At 36.6% G+C, this 25,359-nt stretch overlaps 3 protein-coding genes across 3 annotated transcripts in view; 2 read left to right on the forward strand and 1 right to left on the reverse strand.

Moving 5' to 3' along the window:
* Positions 1-7,715: 7,715 nt before the first annotated feature.
* LOC128858317 (uncharacterized) lies at positions 7,716-16,375 on the forward strand. The gene is made up of 3 exons (XM_054094486.1): positions 7,716-8,048; positions 15,505-15,880; positions 15,965-16,375. The coding sequence occupies exons 1-3, from the start codon at positions 7,759-7,761 to the stop codon at positions 16,217-16,219; spliced, it is 921 nt and encodes a 306-aa protein (XP_053950461.1). The 5' UTR covers positions 7,716-7,758; the 3' UTR covers positions 16,220-16,375.
* Positions 16,376-18,035: 1,660 nt separating this feature from the next.
* On the forward strand, positions 18,036-21,483 carry LOC128868745 (uncharacterized). Its single transcript, XM_054111242.1, is given in 5 exon segments — positions 18,036-18,307; positions 20,768-21,024; positions 21,027-21,130; positions 21,218-21,253; positions 21,256-21,483. Coding segments are annotated over 5 exon segments (897 nt in total).
* A 1,397-nt stretch (positions 21,484-22,880) lies between these two features.
* Positions 22,881-25,359, reverse strand: part of LOC128871973 (myogenic-determination protein) — a 50,398-nt gene continuing 47,919 nt past the window's right edge. The window contains exon 5 of the mRNA XM_054114189.1: positions 22,881-23,470. Coding sequence (XP_053970164.1) covers positions 23,163-23,470 — 308 coding nt within the window. The 3' untranslated portion in view covers positions 22,881-23,162. The remainder of the gene's footprint in view (positions 23,471-25,359) is intronic.

The following is a 25,359-nucleotide window of genomic DNA, read 5'->3' on the forward strand; positions in this document are numbered from 1 at the left end:
TAACAAAATCAACTCCAAAATATATTGTAGTACTGACTGATGTCTATATTTTATATAAATTTTAAGTCATTTATACACACATACATTCATACATGCATATATGTATGCTATTTAGGAACTCCACTTTTGAAAATTTCCAAACACTTTTAGAGCCACTTAAATGTTGTGTCACATCTGATTAGGGCACTAATGTGTTATACAAAACAACAACAAAACTCAAGTAGACACATCCGGATATTGCCAATCAAGTGGGACGCTCAACTCTCTCAAACAAATTTGAGATGGGAATCAAAACAGAGATAGAGCTAGAGCGAGAGAGAGGCACACATATAAATAGTAGGGAAAATGATAAAATTGATGCCACACAGCGCCTTTGAAATTTGATCAGCATTTAATGCTTGAAATGCAACCGACAACAAAACGAGCGGAGCGTGTAAACGTCAGCGAGTACGCGATGGCTCTACTGTTTGACAGCGTTGATCACTCAATTTACGATTTGACATGGGAGCTGTAAAGCGAGTTGGATACAAAAAAGTCACTGAGAAGAAATTATGTTATGTAGGGGCATCAAGGGTGCTGACAAGTCCGCTTGTAACAGCAGCAAATATATTGCATGTACTTGCGCAGATCTCCAAACCTACATATAGGCCTACAAATCAGTGCGTATTATACATATAAACATATATACTTATGTCTGTTCTTTACTTATATATATTACATACATACATACATATTGGCTTTCTAAGTGCCACATCTAGGATGGCTTATACATACAAGTATGCATGACACGGCAGCGCATTCACTGCAAATTGGTCTGACACAATGTGTCAGCTGTTGACAAGATCATGTTGGTGTCGCAGTGATTAGTGATTGCTTTTGGCAACCATCACAACAACAACAAGTCGAAAATGTTGCAACCACCAGGAGAAATGTTGAGTGCTTTCTATACTACGTTTTTGTTTCTGTTTCTGTTTTATGTGCCCAAGGATATCCACACAGCAATCTAAGCAGTCCCCGCGTTGCATTGACCCACCTCTAAAATTCTTTTGACAAGCGACTTGTTATTTCTGCATTTCGCTGCAGACAATATTTATTATTTGGAATAACTCAAAACAAATAATGGAAATATGCTTTGATCTCGCAGACAGTTTGCACACGCAGCAGCTACTTTACGGCACCCTCATACAAGTACGATTACCTTGCAGCGACTCCTCTCTTACTTTGCACAGAATGCGCAGAATGCCTCCAGTGAAGTGCGACGACGACGCATGACTCGTATTTGAGTGTAAATAATATTAATGATGGCTCATTAGCTCCTTCCTATTTCCATGTACATACATACATATGTGTATGTATGAGTGTTCTTGACGACGCTTGTTTTCTTTCAGACGATCACATTGTATGACTGGAGTCGTAGGAGCTCAATTGAAGGGGGTAATTGACACTGCTTGTAAGCATATTCGATTATTTGTTGTTGCTGATACTTTAGTTGTAGTTATTTCTTTATTTTTGTTGTTGCTGCTTCATTGCATATTAAAGTGTTTTAAGATGTTGACAAGTAACATTTACGCTGAGATATATGACTATTGCCGGCGGGCTCCATATGTTGAAGAAATTCCCTTACACAATCAGCGGAAAGATCATCCTATCAACTGCGAAATGCCACCAACGTTTTATGAGTTTTTAAAAGTGGTTTTGGTTTTCTCTCTTTTAATGCTTAAAGGAAACAAAGGATTAATAAATTTATACGAGAATGGAAAATTTCGAGCGTGAAAAATTTCATAATAAGGAAAATCGAATTACGTAGAATTGCTTCCTGCACTTAATAATCTGCATACAAGTTATCAATAATTCTATTGCACCGCTAAAACGTCTTGAAAAACTATTCGCCAAAAGCAATCCCCAACAATAAATATATAAAAGAGAAAATCTTGCAATTGGAAGACCAAACTCATTATCCAAATTCACACATTAATATGCCAATACCGTATTACTTGTAAATTTTGGGTATGGGAATAAGTTTACGACCTTTCTTAGCCAAAGTTACGAATTATTTCAAAAATTAAATTATACATGAAATTATGTGAAGTATGTGCCATTGGAAGCTATAACTTTACTCCATCTTTCAGGCAGCATACGGATTCCTCTGACGAAAAATTCGAGTTCTTTTGACTTTATCTATTCAATGAGCCAGTTTGCGACGCTCTCGTAAGAAGTGCACCGCTCCCCAATTAGACTGTATTCCTCGGAACAGATGGTAATACGAAGGTGCAATGTCTGGGCAAAATGGCGGATGGGGCAAGATTTCCCAACTCAGTCCGTCAGTGTCCTGGCGTTGTCATGCAGCAAAATCAATTTGTCATATCTATCGCTTTTCTTTTAGAGCTCAATTCAAACGCATTCGCTGCAGCCGATAACGATCGCCAGTGATGGTTTCCGATGGTTTAAGGAGTTCATAATAGATGACACCCTTCTGATCCCACTAGATACATAACATAACCTTTGAAGCATGACTTTTTTTTCACTGTCATTGGACCTGGTTCACATGGCAGGCTCCAACATTTTCGACGCTTAGGACTATCATAATAGATCAATTTTTCATCGCGAATTACGATGCGATGTAGTAAACCTTTTCTTTTCTGCCGTTCAGAAAGCATCTTACACGTCAGCGAACGTCTCTCGATATCCCTCTCCTTCAATTGATGTGGCTTCCAGTTACCTGCTTTCTGGACCACTGCCATCACGTTCAAACGTTTACCAACGGTTGATCTGTCAACATCTTTTACAAGGGCGGAAACTTATTCCCATACCCAATATTTACAAATATTCAGCCAAACCTATTAATTCTAAACTACAATTCCACCAGATTTCTTTGCAGTCGAAATAGTTCATCTTCTATCCTTTCTCAATGCTAGAAATTGGTATTTGTACCAACATAATATCACTTAACTAATTTAAATAAATTTGGACAAGTTGAAAAAGCAAGTAAAAATTGATGAATGAAAGTTCCAAAAATTATTTTTTATGAATTGATAGATTATATAAACTTTGTTCTTCCTTTTTATAAAATTTGTTGTTCGCCTTAATATGGTTTTGACTTTAACAATTAGGGAGGCTTTTATTAAAATTTAATAGACAAACTCATAGACAATGAGATTTATAACTTGTATGACCAGATAGGCGGACAGAAATTCATTCTTAACACATAAGAAAATGGGTGTGGTTTTCTCTAATATCAATAATATTTAAAGCGAATTCAAATGAGATGAGAAGCAAATGTACAAATGTACCAAGTTTGGGGGTCATTGAAAGTCCTTATCGTGATAAATGAATTTACGTTCAAGTAGACGTGGCAATACCGATTTTCCAAAATTGCAGTTGTGTCGCATCTCTTTTTTTGGAAGGTGGACGTGGTTGTTGGCCGATTTAGACCATTTTCAGTCCCAGCCTTCCTTGGGCAGGAGTAAAATGTATACCAAGTTTTCTTTTATAGAGCGCACAGAAAGATGCTTGCTCATTCTAAGCATTTTGATATCCCTCCTTGATCAAAAAGCTTCCGGAATATAGTTTAAAAATTCAAAATACAAGTTTACTTTATTACTCAAAAGTGATATTATCGGCTTCAAAGTACTCTCAGTACTCCCCATCAACTGCAACGTACTTATGCCAGCGATGTATTCAGCTCTTAAAACATTTCTGGAACTCTATTTCCGGTATAGCCTCAGAGACGTCTTCGATTTTTCCATTACTTCCTTTCAAATGTTAAAACGCATTCCACGTAGTAGTTTTTGACTCGATCAAACAGAAATAACTCTTTTTTGGCGAATTGCTTCACATAAACGTCTCATAACGCCCAAATAATGCCTTTATTAACTGTCTGACCTTCTTGGGAGAATTCGTGGTGTGTAATACCGTTGTAATCCATAAACACTGTGGTCATCGCTTTCGTTTTTGACTGTCTCACTCGTCACTCGTCTGATGTCTGAATTACGAGTCGTACTCACAAACCCACGTTTCGCCTTCAGTAATGATGTGTTTGATGAATGCGTTCTCGAGTTCGGGAAAAATGCTAGTTAAGTTCGATTTAGAGCTACCGACTTTTTAATTGAAATTCAGATATATTTTTTTCATCGTTGATAGTAATTGACATAGAAAGCATTATTTTAATAAATAAAACAAGTATATTTAAAATTAAAATATATTCAGTTTCTGCAGCAATTTTGTTGGTAGAGGAGGAAAATAAAAAAAGAGGTAATTACGGGATTAGCGCAAAATGTTAAGGGAAACTTGTAATCCCTTTAATTTGGACAATCAAGTATACGCCGTTATAAAAAAATAACAATATCAAATTCACTTGCTTCACATTAAGTTTCATTGAGGATTTTCGATTGAAGACATTTTTTAATTTTTTTTTTAAATTAAACTTGATGTTGTATTCTGTTTATACTTATAATTCATAAAATATCAATTACAAATATTTGTTTTCATTTAATAAGTGGCATTGATTTAAATATTAAAGGTATAGCAAATTTGCGTATAAATGCACTTGGTCCAAGTTATAAATGAGCACTAGGCCTTATAAAGAGTATTCTGCGGTTTCTAGTAGGAATGCCTGGCTATCAATCTCATCATTTCTTCTTTATAAGAAAATTTAAATAAATTATTTTCAATTCATTCTGGTCTTTCTGTCAGCATTTTAATCAACCTCTCTGATCGCTATTGATCGCTGTGTGGTCTAGACTTATGGAAAAAATTAATTGAAAAATGTAAATCATTTAGCATTTTCCTAACATGTTTTTTCACTGTAAACAATTATATAAAACGTTTTAACTATTTTTCTTTATTTCATGTCCCCCCCGACAAAGGAATAGCGTTTTTCCGACATTGCTACGTTGTGATCTCCAACGGAATCAGTAATAGGTCTGTATATTTAAATACTGTCTCGCAGAACATATTCAAAACCAAACCTGCAAACGTGCAAATCCAAACGTTTTGATGTTAAACTCTCATATGTGCATACAAATGTACCGCAAAAACGTATCTGACACTGGAATTCGGGGTAATGAGCATTTTATACGATCTATATGATGTCCAATGCTCCACCAAGAGTTAAAAGAAAAATCATAAAAATTGTTGTTGTTGCATAATGATATTTTAGTCAAAAAAAAGTTCCATTGGAACAGTAGCTCTAAAGAGAATTTCGAGCACCCTAAATTAAACTAGTTTTAATAACTATGAAAAATGAGTGGCAATGAAGATAGAAAGTAGAAAAAATGTGCCTCCAACAAAAAAATTTAAATTAGGATTAGAAAAAATAAAAAACATTATAAACACGTTTTTTTTTTTTCAAAGAAAAAAATTCATACAACTACATTTCCTCTTACAATACTAAAAAATTGCAAATAATTTGCTTTGAAACAACATCATGGGGCTCATTAAATGAAAAATAGATATAAAAAATAAATACTTCGTACCATTAATAATACTTTGGTAAATATTATTGCATATTAACTAGGTATTAATTAAAGTTTGTATCTTTCAAAATTTGTGGAGCTCGAATTTGATTTGCATTGCATTGAACTGATTCCATGTAGAATCTGAATTTGCTCGGAACGATGTCAGAAGAAAATTTGACCGCCATAATGTTCATATGTATATATATATATATTTATATACAGAAATATATATTCATTAAGAAATTCACTATTACATATTTTGTGATTACGGTCCAAATACAAGTTTCTGTTCTGAAATATTGGCTATACTGCCATTCCCTCGAACGCTTGAATGTCGGTCTGAAGAATTTCAAACTTAATTCCGTACAAAGTATTGTCTTTATTTTATTGATGCACGGGCATCAGCTGTATGTTAGTTAGCTAAATGACAGTCCAGAGTATTGTTTACAAGCGCGCGGAAGCATTTTGCCGAGAGTAAAGGCGAAAAAAGACAATCAGTAATAGATTTCAAACGTAATTTTGTGATTGCATTATATTTGGCTGGAAAATCACAACCAGCGATTGTTCGTGACATCACGTGCTCGATGAGAAAGAAAGAAAAGAAAAGAAGAAAGAAAATTAACTTTTTGTTTATCGCACCATTACTCGTTGCAATGACACGTAGCCTAGCGAAATGTCATAGAGGTGGTCATCAAACGACTGCAACATCACGTGAGATGGTTCAAACAGTAAAGAAGCGACTTGAGTGCAGTCCCCGACGAAGTACCAATCAAATGGTAAAAGAAAATATCTAACCGTAGCATCCGCCGCATACTGAAAAATGATCTCAAAGTCAAGCCTTACAAGATCCAAAAGGCGCATGATCTCACACCAAAGCAGCAACAAGTCAGATTTGAGAGAGCGAAGGAGTTGCTTCGCTTGGCCGAAAGCAGGCAATTTCCGAATATTGTATTTTCTGACCAGAAAGTTTTTCAAATTGAGCAATTCGTAAACTCAGAAAACGATGGGGTCATATGATCGATCGTTCATACGAAAATTTGAGTTATCGATTGGCCACCAGGAGGCGGCCCCCGCGCAGGTAATGGCTTGGGCCACTGTAACCGCGGATGAACGCTCCCCAATGGTTTTCATCGAGCCTGACGTCAAGGTAAATGTGAAATATTAGCGGGAAAGTATTCTGGAGGTCGCCTTGAAGCCGTAGGCAGACAAACATTTCGGTGACAGACCATGGACGTTTCAACAGGACTCGGCACCGGCTTATAAAGCTCGAGTGAACCAAGAATAGATAAAAAACAACGTTCCGAGCTTCATAACGCCCACACAACGGCTCTCAAATTCACCAGACGCGAATCCAATGGATTATTCTCTTTGAGCCGTTTTGGAGAGAAAGGTCCGAACTAAAGGATTCACCAGTCTCGAGGCGCTGAAAGAAGCCATTGCCCGCGAGTGGGCCAAAATATCTGCAAGTTACATCAAGATCATAGTCAAGGCAAAAGGTGATCATATCGTAAATTGATTCTTAATTTTGTATTATTTTCAAACATTTTTTACTTTAAATTCCAAACAAAATTCATGGTCCTTTTAATTGGCTACACTTCGAGTGCCGGACCCTGTATTTAAGTGAACAGACCTGTATTGGTCAAACTCGTGACTCAAATAAATGATAGGAGTACACAATTTAATACTCTATTATCCCTCAAAAGAGATATCAAATGAAAATCTATTAACACAAATTAGCTTTTAATGTCCTAACAGTGTAGCTATGCATTTTCAGTTCTAATTGGAAAAAGTGAGGAAGTTTATCAGCGATAATCTCTCAGAATTTTGATTATAGTTATTACTTCATGATGATTCTCCAGATATGCCTGATTGTTATCAAATTGTATTTCAAGTACCTGCCGATTTCTATATACCTATCAACCGTAAAACAAAGAGAGACAATATACAGTGAAAACTCGTATCAAAAATTACACACAAATAGGCTCAACTAACCTACGCGCTATATCCTCTAATTAAATATTCCAGATAATGGATAAAAAATATTTGTATTAATTTCGTATCGGTGTCATCATTTCTGCGGTAAATGAATCACGTATTGTTATCTTTCTATAGACTGAGATCATCTATTTAACAATATATGTATATATTGTACATATATACCAATGTGTACGTATAATCACCAACTCAATAGTACATTAATTAACGAAATTCTTATTTCAAATTAGTTTCAGCCCACTTTCAGTATCGTGCAGACGTGAATTTATTTGATTTATTTAGCAATAATAATCTTCTTTCTCTAACGATGCGTCCTTTGCCACCGGAATTGGCGAAAATTGCACGCGAGGAGTTAAATGAATCACCGGAGCGAGTCAATCAGGATCTGATTATATTGCGCACCTGGATATATCAGCAACGTTATTTGCGGGCACGTACTTCGGCTGATTTCCTGATTGCTTTCCTGAGACGTTGTCGCTATAGTTTGGAAGAAACAAAGAAACGCATTGACGCCTTTTTTAATTTTCATAACAAATTTCCGGAAATTATATCTCATCGCCGTGTGACAGAGAACATCTTAGCAATTAATCAATTGGGGTATGTGAGAGAAGCGCTCAAATATATATTTTTTAAATTTTCTCTTTTCAAAATACAAAGAGTAAGTTGTTGAACCTCCCTTCCCTCTTTACAACTGTTTGTCAGTTTGAGTCGAAGTGGAAATCTTCGCTATTTAGTATTTATAAACTTTTCTTTGTGACGCTTCGCCAACTATTCATACCTAATGACCATCCCGGACAAAATAATAGCACATCAACACTTTCACCAGTTTTAGCTATTTTTCTGTTTGTGTTTAGTATAATTATTTTATTTATAAAATTAGAATTTTCACGTTTTATATAAAAATAAGAATATTAGAAAATTCCACAAACTTTTTTTCCCAATCCCATGGTTTTTAATTACAATTCCTAGAAAGATTTTGGGTAAGGAGTTTTATTCATTTAATTTTTTTTGCAATAAATGGCTAGTCTAAACTCTAAAAAATCTAGTTGAATTTGTATAATTTCTTTCTTCGTCGGTGTTGTGAGCATTTATATAAAGATATATATACATATAATTAGCGCGTACACCTTTTTTGGATGTTTGGCCGAGCTCCTCCTCCTATTTCTGGTGCGCGCCTTGATGTTGTTCCACAAATAGAGGGAGCTACAGTTTCAAGCCGACTCCGAAGATCAATATTTTTATGAGGAGCTTTTTCATGGCAGAACTACACTCGGACGTTTGTCATTATCTGCGGAGAGGCGAACCAAACCACTCAATTCTGGTAAACTCGGTTGCTAAGCAAGAGGTAGGTAGGTAGGTATAGTGGTTGTCGGTTGACACACCTAGGTCTTCTGTAGGCCCATTGTGATACCACCGGGGCTGTCCCCTCTCCTCACTCTACATTGTCGAACCAACCTGTGGCTTTAATATATCTAACAAGACTTGTTATTTTTATATTGACTACTTCTGCCAAGTTATTCAGGGAACCTTTTCTAAAATATTGAACCTTCTTCTATCCAAAGCCAACCCACTTAGCAAGTGTTCTATAGTATCTTCTTCTTCGATGTCGTTACAGCTTCTGCAATAGTCGTTATAGGGCGCTCCCAATCTGCTGGCATGCCTGCCAATCAGACAATGCCCTGTTAGGACCCAGAGAAAATGTCTCATGTTTTTCCTGTTTAGTTTCAACAGTCGGTTTATGCGGCCCAAGTTCCATTCCGACCGCGTCATTCTACTAGTTGCAAAGGCTAGGGATTGAGAGCATAGCCTGTTGGCAGCACTGATAGTGTGTTTATCTATAAGCATCTCACAAGGATCGGTAATGTGGTACCCAATCTCGTTAGTTCATCTACTTTGCAGTTGCCTTCTATGCCTCTATGAGCCGGCACCCAGAGCAGGTTTATTACAAAGTACTGTGATAGTTCTGTCAAAACTTCGATACATTATTTTACAGTATTCGAGTTAATATTAGGCGATTTTGAAGCTTTCAGTACCGATTGGCTATCTGAATATATGTTTATATCTCTTGTTGTGAGCATACTTTTATTTAGGGCTAGCAGGTCTTCTGTTAGTGGCTAAGTTAGAAGATTTTCTTAACCCAAGTGCCGATTTCACCGCCAGCTGTTTGTTGTAGGCCTCAATCGGTGATAGGTGCTGCATGACATTCATCGCTGCCGTGGGCGTAGTCTTTAGTGCCCTGCTTATGCAGAGACTAGCCCCGCTTTGAATACTTTCTAGGGATTTTATTGTTGTTCTTTTCTCGAGTGTTGGCCGCCATACTAAGACACCGTATGTCATGATAGGCCGTACCACTGCTATATATAGCCAGTGTACTATTTTTGGGGTTAGACCCCATTTTATCCCAAGACCACTCGATGCAGCCCCCCGGCCTTCATCGTTCAAAGCATTTTGCATTATTTTGCAGGGGGTATCTGGAAATTTCTCTCTTATTAACATTGCAACATCGTCCACGTAGGCCACTACGTGTTTCCTCCTTTCCTCTAGCCTCTTCAACAATTGATTCATTGCCAGAATCCACAGCAGAGGAGAAAGTACACCGCCCTGAGGGGTGCCCCTCTTGACGAATCTGCGTATCGTCGAGGGGCCCATTGTCGAAATTACAAACATGCCTAGTAGCAACTGTTCTGTAACCTTCACAAGGCCCTCGGCGACACCAAAATTAGTCATTGCGCTTGTTATGGCCCCCGGTAGGAAGTTGTTGAAAGCGCCCTCTATGTCTAGTAAGGCTACCAGAGAATACTCTTTATTCTCTATTTATTTCTCTATCTCTGAAACTAGTGATTTTAATGCTGTCTCTGGGGATCTACCTTTAGAGTATGCATGTTGTGATCTCGCGAGTAGCGACGGTGTCAAGTTTTCCCTTATAAATTCGTCTATTAATCGCTCTAACGTCTTTAATAGAAATGAGGAAAGGCTAATAGGTCTGAAGTCTTTAGGTTTCGTATGCCTAGTCCTACCAGCCTTTGGTATGAAAACAACCCCATCTTCCCTCCACCTTAGGGGGACGTAATTTAGTCGTAATGTTGCTCTGAATATGGTTATCAGCCATTTCATAATGTTGCCCAATGTTTGTTGTAGTTGCGCAGGGATTATCCCATCTGATCCCGGTGTTTTATATGGTTGGTATATTAGTTTTCTATAGCCCAAGTTATCTTGGCTTCTGTGACAATGTTGAGGATGTCGGAACCTAGTACCGCATCCGAAGTTGGGATATGGACGGTTATCTCTTCCTCTGAAATCCCTGGAAGTGAGTATTTAGTAATAAGTCTAATGATACTTCACTGGATTCTATTGAGCAGACTTGGTTAGGATTTTTCTCAGTCGAGATGCCTCTCCCGTAGTCTCGATCTCCCCACAAGAAGTTCTCCATGAAGACTTTTTACTTTCCTTTCTTATATATTTTCAGTTTGTCATAATACAGGTCCCATTCGTTTTCGCTTTGGGAGAGTTTGGCTCTGTTGAATTGTTTCCTGCAATTCTTTTGTAGCTTTTTCAGTTCGGGTGGCTTATTCTTCCCTCTATGCTTAGCTGCTGGACAAGCCTTATGCAGGGCTTGGTTGCAGCAATTAGTCAGTCTATTGACCATGTTATCTAATGTCTCTATAATAGAAGGGTTGAAAGGGGGACCCGTGGGCAAACGTTTTGCTAGTTCTTGAGAATATCTTAGCCAGTTTATTTGCCTAGGGTTCCTGAATTTTCGTGCCTTAGGTTGAATGACCTCTTCCTAGAGCGTGCATTCTATATATCTGTGATCAGAGAATGAATATGCATTGCCATATAAAAAGACCATAGCTGGTGCTAGTTACCACCTGTCTCCCAGCTTATCGCAGTTGTGTCTGTATTGCTATATTTGTGGATCATAAATATGGTTAGTTCTGTTTTTGCCATAATACAAGATCTTGATTTACCTTCACAGTCCGCTGTGTATAACCTATATTTCGGTGTCCTCAATCCGCAAATGCGCCCTTCATTGATCCATGGCTCCTGAATGAGGACAAAATCATGGTTGTCGGCTACCATGCGATCAATTAGGGCTGCTGAGCAAGAGAATCCACATAACTTTTCCCCGTCATATAATTTTTGAAATATCACCAAACAACGGCTTGGGATTAACGAAAAAATGGTAGAAGTTGAAATTAAAATTGGAATTAGAAATTTGCTATTTTATCATAAATAAATTTTATTTATGCAAAAATATTTATATTTTAAAAAAATATGTAAGCAAACGAGTTTCGAAACATTTATTTTACTCATTTCGTAAACTTAACATAACTGGAAAAATTTAAAATATAAGTTGTCCCAAAACTAATCATCCTATCGAAAGGTTTATAATTTTTGCAAATTTTTTTTTTTTTTTTAGTTATTAGTATTTTCATTGCAACTAGTATAACATTACATATATATACTAACGAGCAATTTTTGTGGAGTTTTGTTACAACAAATAATTTGAGTTAATCCTCAGCAAAATACAATTCATACTTTTAACTGATTTTTATTTATTAATTAGTTTAAATCTAGAGGTTTTTTACGTTTGAGCCTTCGTTTCCATTTTGTATTATCGTTAAGAATCAAGGCTTCATTGTTCACATGCTTGCTTAGTCGCTCTGCGTGCGACTTTGCAAATTTCTTTATGGTTGCCGTAACCGAATCAATATTGAGGTCACGTTCTAGATCTTGCGTCCTAATGTACCATGGAGCACAAACTGCATGCTTGAGTGCCTTAGTCTGAAATCTTTGTATATGCGCTGTGTTACTATAGCTGGTGCAACCCCATAGCTGAATCCCATAGGTCCAGATAGGTTTGAGAATTTGTTTGTAAAGCAGTATCTTGTTGAGTGCGGATAACGCTGATTGCTTACCCATTAGCCAATGCATATTTTGGAATTTTAGGTCCAGTTCTTCTCTTTTCTTTTTCACGTGCGCACTCCACCTAAGTTTCGTGTCGAGCGTCATACCTAGATACTTTGCTGTATTAGAGTATGCTACTTTAATGCTGTTTATGTATATTGGCAGGTAGTTGGTCTGTTTGTTTGTAAAGTTGATGTGTACAGGCTTTGTTTCGTTCAGTTTAATGTGCCACTTATCTGTCCAATTGTATATTTTACTGATAGCAAACTGCAGTTGTATAGTAGACTCTATTTCTGTCTTTCCGACGGTTAATATTGCAGTATCATCAGCAAATGTTGCTATAAAGCAATTTCTGCTGTTTGGCAGGTCGTGAGTGAAAAGTAGATAGAGAAGAGGTCCAAGCACACTTCCTTGCGGCACACCAGCTTTTATCTCTTTCACTTCAGAGAACTCATCTTCGTACCTGACGCGAAAATAGCGCTCAAACAGGTAGGTTTTTAAGATATTAAAACATTTTGTTGGCAGTACATTCTTTATTTTCCACAGCAGGCCAGCATGACATACTTTATCGAAAGCTTTAGAGACATCGAGAAATACAGCTGAACAGACATTTTTTTCTTCAAATGTGTTCTCGATGATATGAGTTAATCTGTGAATTTGGTCAAGAGTTGAGTGGCGCGCGCGAAATCCAAATTGGTGTGTTGGTATTATTTGTTTATTTTCTATGATATTGCTCAGGCGCTTTATCAAACATTTTTCCAACAGTTTTGACAAGATGGGCAACAGTGAAATTGGTCGATATGATGCTACATCGTTTGGAGGCTTTCCTGGTTTCAGAATCATGATGACATCAGCTATTTTCCAATAGATTGGAAAGTATTGCAGCTTAAAGCAAGCATTCATTATGATTGTTAGCTTAGTAACGATGTTTCGTGGAACTTGTTTGAGGACTTCGGCAGTTATTAAATCAAACCCTGGAGATTTTTTCGACTTCAACTTTAGTATCTCGGCGCACATCTCATCTTCAGTTATGGGTACTATATCGCCATAATTATCATTGGCTATGCCATCATTATTTAGTATTGGTGATGTGTCGCTATTGGGTGTAAAGATTTTTGCTAGATAATCTGAAAATATGTTTGCTTTTTCTATGTTGGTTTTCGCCCATCCATTATTGCCTATTTTGATTGGTGGATTATGGTTAGCTGGCTGTTTAAGCTTTTTGGTGCATTTCCATAGTGAGTAGTTTGTGTCTCTTTTATTATTTAATTGCTGTGCGTAGTTTGTAAATGATTGATTTTTGTATTCTTTAATTTTATGGCTGAGATCTTTCGCTGCTTTGTTCAAAGCTGCTTTATCAACAGGGGATCTTGTTTGATGCCACCTACGCCGCAATTTTCGCTGCTTTAGCACCATTTCTTTTATATCTTTTGTGTATTTGTGGTCAGCGGAAATTTTCATTAAAGGAGGTGTGCTCGACCAAGCAGAGTGTTGTATTTCTCTCGTCAGTTTTAAAACTTCGTCATCTATCTTTGTTGTTGATTCCATTGGAAACGTATTGTCTTCAGATTCTTCTAACATTTTGCGGAAATAATCCCAGTCGGTAAATTGACTAGTTAATTTGAGAACTGGATCACGTAACACTACCGTTTCGCTGAGAGTTAGATAGATTGGCGAGTGATCTGAATTCATGTCTAGCCCATTTTCAATATTAAGATAAGCACTGGAGACTTTTCTGGTGATGAAGAAATCGATAAGGTCCTGATTTTTTTGTGGATCAGATGACCAATACGTTGGTATCCATGAAGATGCAGTGTTACAGTTTGTTTGTTGAAGCGCTTTGAAGAGCTCCCTTCCTTTAGTGGTTGTTAGCCTAGATCCCCAATGGATATGTTTAGCATTAAAATCACCGCCCATAATGAATTTTGTTTTATGACGCTCAATAAGATGGACATATTGATCGTATTTGATTTGGTGCCTTGGAGGACTATAAACAGCTGTCAATGCTAGATCACCTCCAGCATTAATTGTAATGGTGGTGGCTTGGAATTCATTGGTGCTGACTTTTTCTTGTTCGTAGTGTTTAATATTGCTTGTAATAATTACGGCACTTCCGCCTCGGGCAATTTTTGCAAATGATGTCAAATATCATGCATATTTGAAAGTTGTGAGCTAGACAGCTTGAGCCATGATTTTTACTGTAAAGAACATGGGGCGCCCGGAGCAGTATGGCTTTTTTGCGAGACGCTCAACAGTATCCAATTTAGCTGCCTTCTCGGATGATTATATCGATTGAGGGTAATATTTGATTCGTAGCTCACTTTTGCTACTCATATAAATTTTATTATTACCAAATCTTATGTCATGCTTGCTTTTGTTAGGCGACATAGCTCCGATTTCTCCGGCCGTTATACGCTGAAGCTTTTGTATATGAGGTTTGTGCGTTCCAAACTTGAGTATGCATCCTTCATTTGGCCTCCGGTGCCATGCTGCCGGAATTGAACGAAAGTATTCTGACATTTCGCGTTGCGAAATTTTAATTTACGCTTTCCCTAACTATGAAGCGCGATGATTACTGATTAACTTAAAATCGTTGCAAAACAGGAGAACTTATTTTATCTTTATCTTGCATTTTTTATTTGATCCGCGGTGCTTTGGACTTTTCGATGCTTCTAGAGAGGATTATCTTTAATATTGCGGCCAGAGCTCTTCGTACATCGGAGTTTTTTAATGTCGGTTCCTTAAAATATGCTTATGCTCGAAATGATCCCATTACTATAGCCTTATTTGAGTTCAATAAAATCTCGAAATGTGTTGAGATTTTTCATTTTCAATAGATCACCTATTGAAATTTTTGAATATTTACAATATTATAAAAAGTTTAATTGTACTCTATTTTTCTTTTTATGTCTATTAACCTTAAAATAGGGCTACTTAATCTATAATAATCTACTATACCTATTCATTGACTTGATAAATAAATAAATTAATTAATTAAATAAATAAAAATAAAGATTTCCATTACTCAAAATCAATTTTTTTCATATTCAGTAAAACAGATGATTAATTTTGCGCCATTTTGCAAGTAAAGTATTTTTTTATTTAATTCGTTACGATATTTTTCATTGTTATTTCTATCTCACAGCCTTCAGTACTTCCCGGAATTTCCCAGATGCAGCGATCATGCTGCCATAATGATATCCCGTATGGGTGGATGCTGTCCCAAACGCTGCCACATGCGTGAGATTATGGCCTACAATATGATGGTTATGGAAATGATAGCACAGGAAAATGACAATGCGGCCATAGTCGGAGTTTGTCAGATAATTGACATGTCAAATATGGCTGTTGAGCATGCAGCCCAATTAGATGGAGGTCTGTTTAAGAAATGGTGGTATTGGATGAATTATTGCAGTCCGTTACGCATAAATGTGATCTACTGCTTGAATGCACCAAAAGAGATACAAAATTGGTTGACTGTGTTGAAGACACTGCATGTCAAAAGGGAAACAATTCCACCGGTAAGACACAAGACCTAATAATATTTTTTTTTATGAAATATTTTCGCACTTAAATAAAACAATATTTTCCATTCCTCATCACAGTTATTTATGATCAAGTCTCTGAAGGATCTATACCAGTATGTACCACAAAAGTGTTTGCCTGAGGAATATGGCGGCGTGAATGGCCATCTACATGAATGCATTTCGTATATGGAGGATTTGTTAAGGAGTTATCGTGATTATTTCGAAGACGAAGTCAATTACGGCACAATTGAAGAGTTGCGCTCTGGTGAAGTTCGGCCCTATGAGGCAGAGTTTGGGGCAGAAGGCAGCTTTCGTAAATTGATAGTGGACTAATGGACAATGAAAAATGTGTAACAGCAAAGATAAAGCCAAAGGCTTTTGCTCATATAGGTATATGCTGTTAGATATTGGGTGGCGAGAGACCCCCTTTAATTCACTTTATAATGATCTAATAAACGAATATTTGTGTCACTGTCAAGTTAATCAATAAATTCACACACCTACACAGTTTTTGTTATCAGTTAGTTCAGCTATCGATACTTGATGGAAAAAAATTAGAAGATGTGGCCAATATCAGACTGTTAACCGGCTTATAGTGAATTTGAACAAATCCGCTGATTGGCTGACGGAACCGGGATCATAACAGCGATTCGTTTACGAAACAAGTGAGATTGTGTTGGTGTTATACGAAAGAATCAACACAGTCATTGACTTCGTTACCTTCTGAAAAACAACTGATTGGACGAGTGTATGAGTACGTGTAAAATGAGCTGGCAGAATTTGCTCAATTTCGCTTTTCACCGAAGCTGAAGTAATCGTAATGCTTTAGCTATTTTCACTTTTCATTAGAGCACAAAAGCTTGTCAGAGAAAAAAGTTTTTATTCATCTATAGGGCGTCTCATTTGGAACATATATTTTAAGTTTAGTGTGTTTTGTAAAAAAAAGTAACTTATTATTATTTTTTTAATTTAATTAAATTGGAAATCAATTATATATAAATGTTTTTTAACCTATCACTGCAAAAATACTGTCGCTTAAGTCTCCGCACTTCTAGAAGACGGCCCTCATGGGCATCCACCATCGGAACGAGCCGCATTTTTACCCGACTAAGGACTGTCACTGCAGAAGCCTTGCCCGTACATACCTATGTGGGGGATGTTTATGCTGTTTTCAGTAATTAAGACCTTTGCGTAGTAGTTTACAGCAATTTTTTTTACTAAGAATATATATTTATCTTCTTCTTAATTGGCGCGATAACCGCTTTCGCGATTTTGGCCGAGTTTAACAAAGAGCGCCAGTCTTTGAGGCGAAGTCCTTCTCCACCTGATCTTTCCAACGCAAACATGGCCTTTCTTCTTCGCTGCGCCATGTCTAATATCGTTCCATCGCCTGCGATATTCGCCGTAACCAACGTGCAAAGGTCAAAACATCTTCCACAAAATCTTTCTTTCGAACACTCCAAGTGACGCTTCATTGGATATTGTCATCGCCCAAGCTTCTGCGCCATACGTTAGGACAGGCAGAGTGTTAGTGTTAGTTTTGTTCGTCGAGAGAGGACCTTACTAATCATTTACCTACTTGGTCCAAAGTAGCACTTGTTGGCTAGAGAGATTCTTCGTTGGATTTCAAGGCTATCATTGTTAACGGTGTTAATATTCGTCTGAAACAACATAAGAAATGAAATGAAATGAAGAAGACGGGTAACAGAATGGCTTTTAAACCTTCATGAGGATGGTATATGTAACTGTCGCATTTGGGGAATTAATTATCAAAGAGCGATTTCTTAACTTCACATTCATTCACCACTCACGAACCACTGTTGACGTGCCCTTTGGTTTGGAGGGGTGATTGGAATTCTATTATTCGAGGTTGCAGCTAGCAATGCCTTAAAGTGATGAAATTGATATCAAATGCAGCTCGTTTTACCAGATGGTCTTAATTGTTGATGGAGCACCCTGTGACTAGTGTGACGGCGTTATTTACAGATAAGGTTAAAAGCCCTATCAAACATTCGCGGAGAAGTACCAAAATGGTGCGCCAAGGTATCGAAAAACCAACAGTACGATTGCAGCTACTCAGCTGCAAGTAGCACTAATAATTTATTTCAGTTGTAGTTGATAGATTAGTAAAGTATATAGAGTTTAGACTATGAGCACAATAAGTTTGCACACCCTCAACCCCACACTTCGAGAATTGGCGCGTACGAATTGTAATGAGAACCCGATTACTGTTGTTGATCAAATCCGCATCATTAAAGAGTGGTTAGAAAAGTCGCCATATTTGAAAACATCCACCGACCCCCAATTGATTTTAGCATTCTTACGTCGTTGTCGCTTCAGTCTGGAGGAAATAAAAAGACGAATTGATGATTATTATGCGCTGAAGAATGCCTTTCCAGAAGTATTATGTGAACGTGGACGGTGTAATAACTTAATGGTATGTATGGTAGTATGATAAATATTTATTTGATAGGAATCTTTTCATACGTATCAGTTGCTTTTCATAACCCTTTTTTGGAAATGTCAAATGAAGTTATAGTTGTAATTATCCAAACTCTTCCATCTTTGCTCTGAAAAATCAGTTGATGCAGGAATACTGATTCGTTGGTATAAACGAGATGTAAAACGGGAGATGTGCAAACAAAACAGACTGAGTAACTTTTGAATATCTATCTTATAGAAAAAAGTCCCGAAATACGTTTACATGTAATGTAATAACACAGAGTGCTCCGATCTGCAAGATATTTTTTGCATTTTAAAGCTTACCTATACAGGAAGGTTAATTTAAATATAATTTGAAGCAGTTTATAAAAGATGTGTCAATATGCGAAATTTAAATATCATTAATTGTTGCTGTTTCTGGTTAAACTTTGAAATGTTTTCTTTCGTTGACCATCTAATTCTAAAATTCATTTTTAATTTAACCAAAATCAAAAAAAAAAAACATTTGAATAAATTTGAAGCTCTGTTACAAATGACGATCCCCGTGAATGGGAAAAAGTGTCAAAAAGAAGTTCCATCTGGATGGGCCGGTTGGACACAGTTCATATTTCCATGACTTAAGAAAGGGGGGAAGGTACTTGAGTCGACATCAGCTGTGAAGGTGATGTTAAGGTATGGCGAGCAATATCCTTCTATGGCGTGATTAAATTAAAAATTGTATTGTAGACTACGAAATAACGGAAAACAGCTCTACAGCTAGAATCACATTCTTCCGAGGTTTGTGAAACATTGGATCTTTCAACAGGATAAGTGTGGTCAAAACTTGATTTGCGTCCCAAAACGTTGAAACTTTAGCATGGCCACGGCATTCCCCAGTTCTGAACATTATTTTTTTTTTTATTAACGCATCTTAAAGTATAAGCAGAATAACGTTTAGAAATTAAACTAGTACAACTAAATAAAGATACTAACGAGCAATTTTTATTGACCATATATATTAAAAAAGGAAAAACTAAGATGCCTCAATATTCATAAATTCATTATGAATGTATAAATATATAAGGTACAGCTGCTACTGGGTGCCCATCTGGTCTAAAACTGTTTTACGCTTGAGCCGCCGACGATGAGTACTTGGCTGAAGCAAAGCCAATGCTTCAGCGTTGACATGTGTAGTTAAACGTTGTCTGCGAGCCATGGCGTACTTTTACGCCACGTCAGTGATGGGTAGGATACCAAGATCACGATGGAGGTCGAGATGTCTCACATAGTATAGAGCATTGACGATGTTGCGCAACACTTTATTTTGGAATCGTTGGATAATAGTCAAGCAAAATTCGCTTGAGCATCCCCATAGCTGAATGCCATACGTCCAGACCGGTTTGAGTATTTGATTATATAGCAGTAGTTTGTTGTTCATTGACATAATAGAGTGTCTGCCAATAAGATAAATAAGGTTTTTTTGTTTTCAATTCCAGCTCTTCACGCTTTTTCTTGACATGCGCCTTCCAACGCAGCTTAGCACAAAGGGTTATACCAAGATATTTTGCCTCGTTGACGTACGGTATATTTACGCTGTTTATGTAGTCTGGCTTGTAAATTGTTTTTTTCAGGCCGAATACAATGTGAACTGATTTTGAATTGTTTAATTTGATACGCCATTTTTTGCCCATGTTGCAATAGAACTCACCGCCGATTGCAATTTCGTCGTTGTAGTCTCGATCACTTCTCCAACTGCTAGGACAGCCGTGTCATCTGCAAAGGTTGCGGTAACGTGTTGCTCGTAAACCGGTAAGAACATTATTGAAAATCTATGGGAATGGCTTGTTCGTAAGGCTTATGAGAATGGGCAACAATTTGCAGACAAAAATGCTTTCATTCCAGTAATTAAAATGGCCTGGTCTGAAATTTCATTAGGCTATCTGGAGATTTCTACAAATCCATTCAACGACGAAATTTTCTATATTTATTATTTTTTCTTATTTGGTTAGAGCCTCTAATCAAAAGGACTAATAAATCAAATACTATTTTGATGCATGTTTATTTTCAAGCAAAGTGTAGCCTTCACTTGAATTATAAGAAAACCTTGGATTACTAGATCAAATACGGTTAATTTAATAACCATTTCATTTTATAAAAATTATTGCCTCTAATAAAGTGACTGTATGTACTTACCGCCTTTATTGGATGTGTTTGGCTGAGCTTCTCCTTCTATTTGTGGCATGCGCATTGATATTGTTCCACAAATGAAGGGATCTACAGTTTTATACCGCCTCCGAACGACAGAGAAATACAATCAGAAATACAATCAGAGGTTGCCTGCCGCTTTTTACCAAAAATATTATTGTAAATATTATATTCAAAATTGTAGTTTTATCTTTTCTATCATTTTATTTTATAACTCCATGTTTTGTGTGAAAATATATCTCTCTTCATTCACAGCATACACATAGTGCACAACAAGCCTGTTACACCGGATGGACCCGACCTTATGATGTCGCTGTACTGCAAAATCGATTCAAAGAAATCAAACCCCCGTTTAGCTTTTAAACTATTAATTATGCTATTCGAGGTATTGGCTATAGAGAGTGACAATGCTAGCATAGTGGGTTTGACGTATGTAATTGATTGTCTAGACGTTGGTATCGATCTAATGATGCAGTTTGACCCGTTCCTTTTGAAAAAAGCCCACACTTTGGCGTAGACTTGAAACTAAAAGAAGTTCATAAATTAAATATGAGGCGCGAAGGATTTCCGATATTTAATTTCGTAACTTCCTTTATGCCCAGAACACTAGCGTTCAAGGTATTTATATCTAAGCTGTAAGAAGCAACATATTTACAAATAGAAGAATATGTAATAATTTAATTTTATTATAACCGTATTACGTAGTTCACGGCACACAAGAAAGTGGAAGATTTGTTGGAATATAGTATATCCGACGCGACGCTGTAACAATTGAGTATGGTAGCGTCAATGGTCACATTTCGGAGGCCGTCGAATCCTTTGCGCAGAAATTGCTGGCCTATAAAAAACACTTCCCAGAAGATGTTCATTTTGGCACAAATGAAGATTTACGAGATGGACGTAAAAAGGAATGGAAACTTGGGAAGTTAAGCGGTGTTAGCGGATCTTTTCGAAAACTGGAACTGGATTAGAGAACGTGACAAATTTCTAAGCAAAACACTTTGATATTTATATATGCCATTTTTATTAGCTAAATAAATAATTTAAAAACTAAAATTTAAATTACTTGTAAATACATTAATCTAGTCGAATAAAAAATATCAGTTATAAAAACTGGTATTTTACTACATAAATTGATATAACTTTTTTGGTTGATTCTTACTTCAAGTTTATAAATAAATATATTTACATAAATATTTGACTTTGTATAACCACTGTATCCTTTACTTTAAGTTGGAGAAAAAACTATTTCAACCAGCACAAAAATTGTATACTAATTCGTAACACATAAATTCTTAGTCTAAGGCGTTCTAAGTACAAATATTGCAATATTCATACAGTACTATGCCAGAGCTGTCAAAGTTTGAAATTACTGTATGTATGGATTGTTAAAATTTCACTTTTTTTCTTAAGTTGGATATTGGATCTAGAATTGTTTAATGATGCACTTACTTAAAGGAAATATGAATTCACACTTCAGCATATTCAATGTAAGAAAAAAAAAAAGAATGACGAAATAAACCTTTTTAACACTGGATGATCAGATCAATGCAATATCTGCTGTTTATGCAATCATTCATTCAGTTAAAATAATTTAAATAGTTTAAAGTCACCGTCGCATTATAGATAAATATGCAAAGTTCCATTTTGTGTTGATGATATTTTAAAAGATTTGAAAAAAATATATTTTTTATTGATCCATAGGATACATTTCTTAAATAATTATAAAGTAGTAGTAGGACTGAATGATATGCATATATACATATAAGATGACGCAAAATTAGTGATCCCATCGGAAGATTTATAATATTTGAAAATTGCGTAGTACGTCAATCATATTTGGCATTTGTGAATAAGATAGCTGCAGTATACAAAAAAAAGGTCAAAGGTCATTCAAAATAATTTTCTTTTTACTTAGTAAACAAATTATTACAAAACAAAATGGATGATTAAATTTGCACCACCTTATATGCATACCATCGTTCAGAATATAGCGCGCTGCTAAGCTTTCGACAATTTTATTTTGTACACGCTGTTTGATTGCTGGGTATATTTATATAGTCCTCAAAATTTCACAGTTTTAGCTGCTTAAGTGAAGGAGTTATATTGCAGAAGCCTTGTATCTAAACAAATATGTGATCTTCTCTCACATAAATCTGGGAAAATAGGTCAAATCGGATTTTAAGACGTCGATTTTCTACCACATGACCATCAACAACATGTCAACAAACACGGTTTATGTCAAAAATATTAAAGTGAAACTACCTTCTAAAAATTATTGTATCATGGTATGAACTATATATTAATAAAAATTAATTTATAAATTACAAATTTAAAAAATAGTCAAAAGCTTGAAATTTGTCGCGCTGCTATTGTCGTGAACTCAGATGTAAGTGAATGCAAACACTGAATGCTTTTATTCCATTTAATAGCGCACTAAAGTTTTTCAAACAAAATTTTTTCATTCATTTACAATTTAAAAAAATGGGTTTTGTACAATCCAATAATCACATTTTATAAAAGAATTATGAGTGAATTAAATCTCCATGATTGAATTATTTTACAGCTCCTCTATATACTCGCTAATTTATTCTATACAAAATTACATATGTACATACATTTGAATATATACACAGTTTTTATATTATTATTATGTTGTGCATTTTTGCTTAAAAGTCGCATTCAACGACGATTGCGACGAGCTTTGCGATATATTGCTGGTAATACTTGCTGTTGATGGTGAAGTCGTCACTGGAACAGTGGCGACGGCATTGCTTGAATTGTTGCTACCGTTGTTACTACCACTACTGCTGCTGCTTTTGTTACTTTGTTTGTTGTTGTTATTATTATTGCCCGCAATCGTTGTTAGTGTGGTTTGCGTTGTACTTCGATTAATGTTTTGTACAATCAAATTTAGACAATCCAGACTGGAACCATTTGCTGTGGACGATTCATATTCTGTAAAGAAAAATAATATTGCAAATTACTGGATAGCTCATTTGGGCACTGATGTCTGTATCTACATATGCATACATACATATGTATATGTGAAATAGAGTTTACTGGTATTTTCAAAAATGAATAATGTTTGTTACTGGCTTTAACCCGCGGCCCCGCTCGCGTAGGAATAGTTTTGAGGGATTTAGGATATGTATATAAAAGAATTACAAACAATAATTTCATAGAAAATAATTTTTTATTAATAACCATAATATTACAATACCCGGCATCCGTTGCTATGCCTCGTTGAATAAAATCAAAACAACCAATCAGAAAATTATCAAGCAAAATTATTTTTAATAATTTTCTATCTCAAACCGTTTTTGAACGTTGCATTTGGATCATAGTTGAACAGCTTATGCGGATTATGAAGTCTAGAGTGTGCTATAAATAGTGGGAAATAGGAAAAACTAATATTTTTTAGATTAAATTTAAGCAAATATTCGATTATTAATGACGAATGAGAATGGTGGCGCGCCCTGGGGGCTGTGGGAAGGTAGTTTCATCATAAAAACATGCCTATAACCTTCATTGGGTGAAAATACGAATGTATACAAATTTTTACGTCATTTGGTGTTGTCGTTTCGTAGTGATGCGCGGACAACGTACAGACATTCATCTTTATAGTATAGAAGATTGCGATTTAAAAAAATGCTTCATAATTTTGTCATAATAACAGTGTGCAAAATTTGGGCAAAGGTTTTATTAGTTGAACTTACTTAACATAATTAAGGTTTTCTAAATTAATTGGTGTCACCTGTTTTGTCAGATTGGCTCCAGTTTTCAAGGTAATGATATTTATAAATTCTCCTTAGGGTCGCTGGGAGTAAAAAATGTAAGGTTGTCAAAAAAGTCTTGCGGTATTTTTATTGAATTTTCAATTGTTCATAAAATTGGTTATAATAATGCGATTTAAGTCAAATATGCGTCGTTTTGTTCGATGACGAGTTCCCAACGAGATGCCAACTTCATAATGCCCCTCTTATAGAAGCTCGCTTCCCTATTGTCAATAGACTCGGAGAGCCAATTTTCACAGGACTCTCTTGTGGACAACTTCCGACTACCAAGCTCGTTCGCCATGGACAGAAATAGGTGGTACACACTTGGTGCGAGATCCGGACTATACGGTGGATGCAAAAGAACCTCCCATCCGAGCTCCCGGAGCTTCTGGCACGTCACCAAAGATGTGTGTGGCCTGGCGTTATCCTGATGGAAGACAATTCGGCCTCTGTTGATCAAAGATGGCCTTTTCTGCATGAGTGCTGCATTCAAGCGGTCCAGTTGTTGGTAGTACAGGTCCGAATTGAGCGTTTGGCCATAGGGGAGCAGCTCATAGTGGATGATTCCCTGCCAATCCCACCAAACTCACAGAAGAACCTTCCTGGCCGTCAATCCAGGCTTGGCCACCGTCTGGGCAGCTTCACCGCTTTTCGCCACGACCGTTTGCGCTTCACGTTGTCGTAAGTGACCCACTTTTCATCGCCAGTCACCATCCGCTTCAAAAACGGGTCGATTTTGTTGCGATTCAGAAGCGATTCGCATGCATCCATACGGGCAAAAATGTTTTCTTGCGTCAAGTCGTGTGGCACCCATACATCGAGCTTCTTTTTGAATCCAAGCTTCTTCAAATGGTTTATAACGGTTTGATGACTCATGTCCAGCTCTTGGCCGATGCTACGGCTGCTACTATGCCGGTCTCTTTCGATCAATTCAGCGATTTTATCGCAATTTTTGACGACAGGCCTTCCGGAACGTGGCGCATCTTCGATCACCTCTACACCAGAACGAAAACGTTGAAACCATCGTTGTGCGGTGGAAATGGAAACTGTATCGGGTCCATAAACTGC

This window comes from Anastrepha ludens, chromosome 2 (assembly GCF_028408465.1).
Source record: "Anastrepha ludens isolate Willacy chromosome 2, idAnaLude1.1, whole genome shotgun sequence".
NCBI lineage: Eukaryota > Metazoa > Arthropoda > Insecta > Diptera > Tephritidae > Anastrepha > Anastrepha ludens.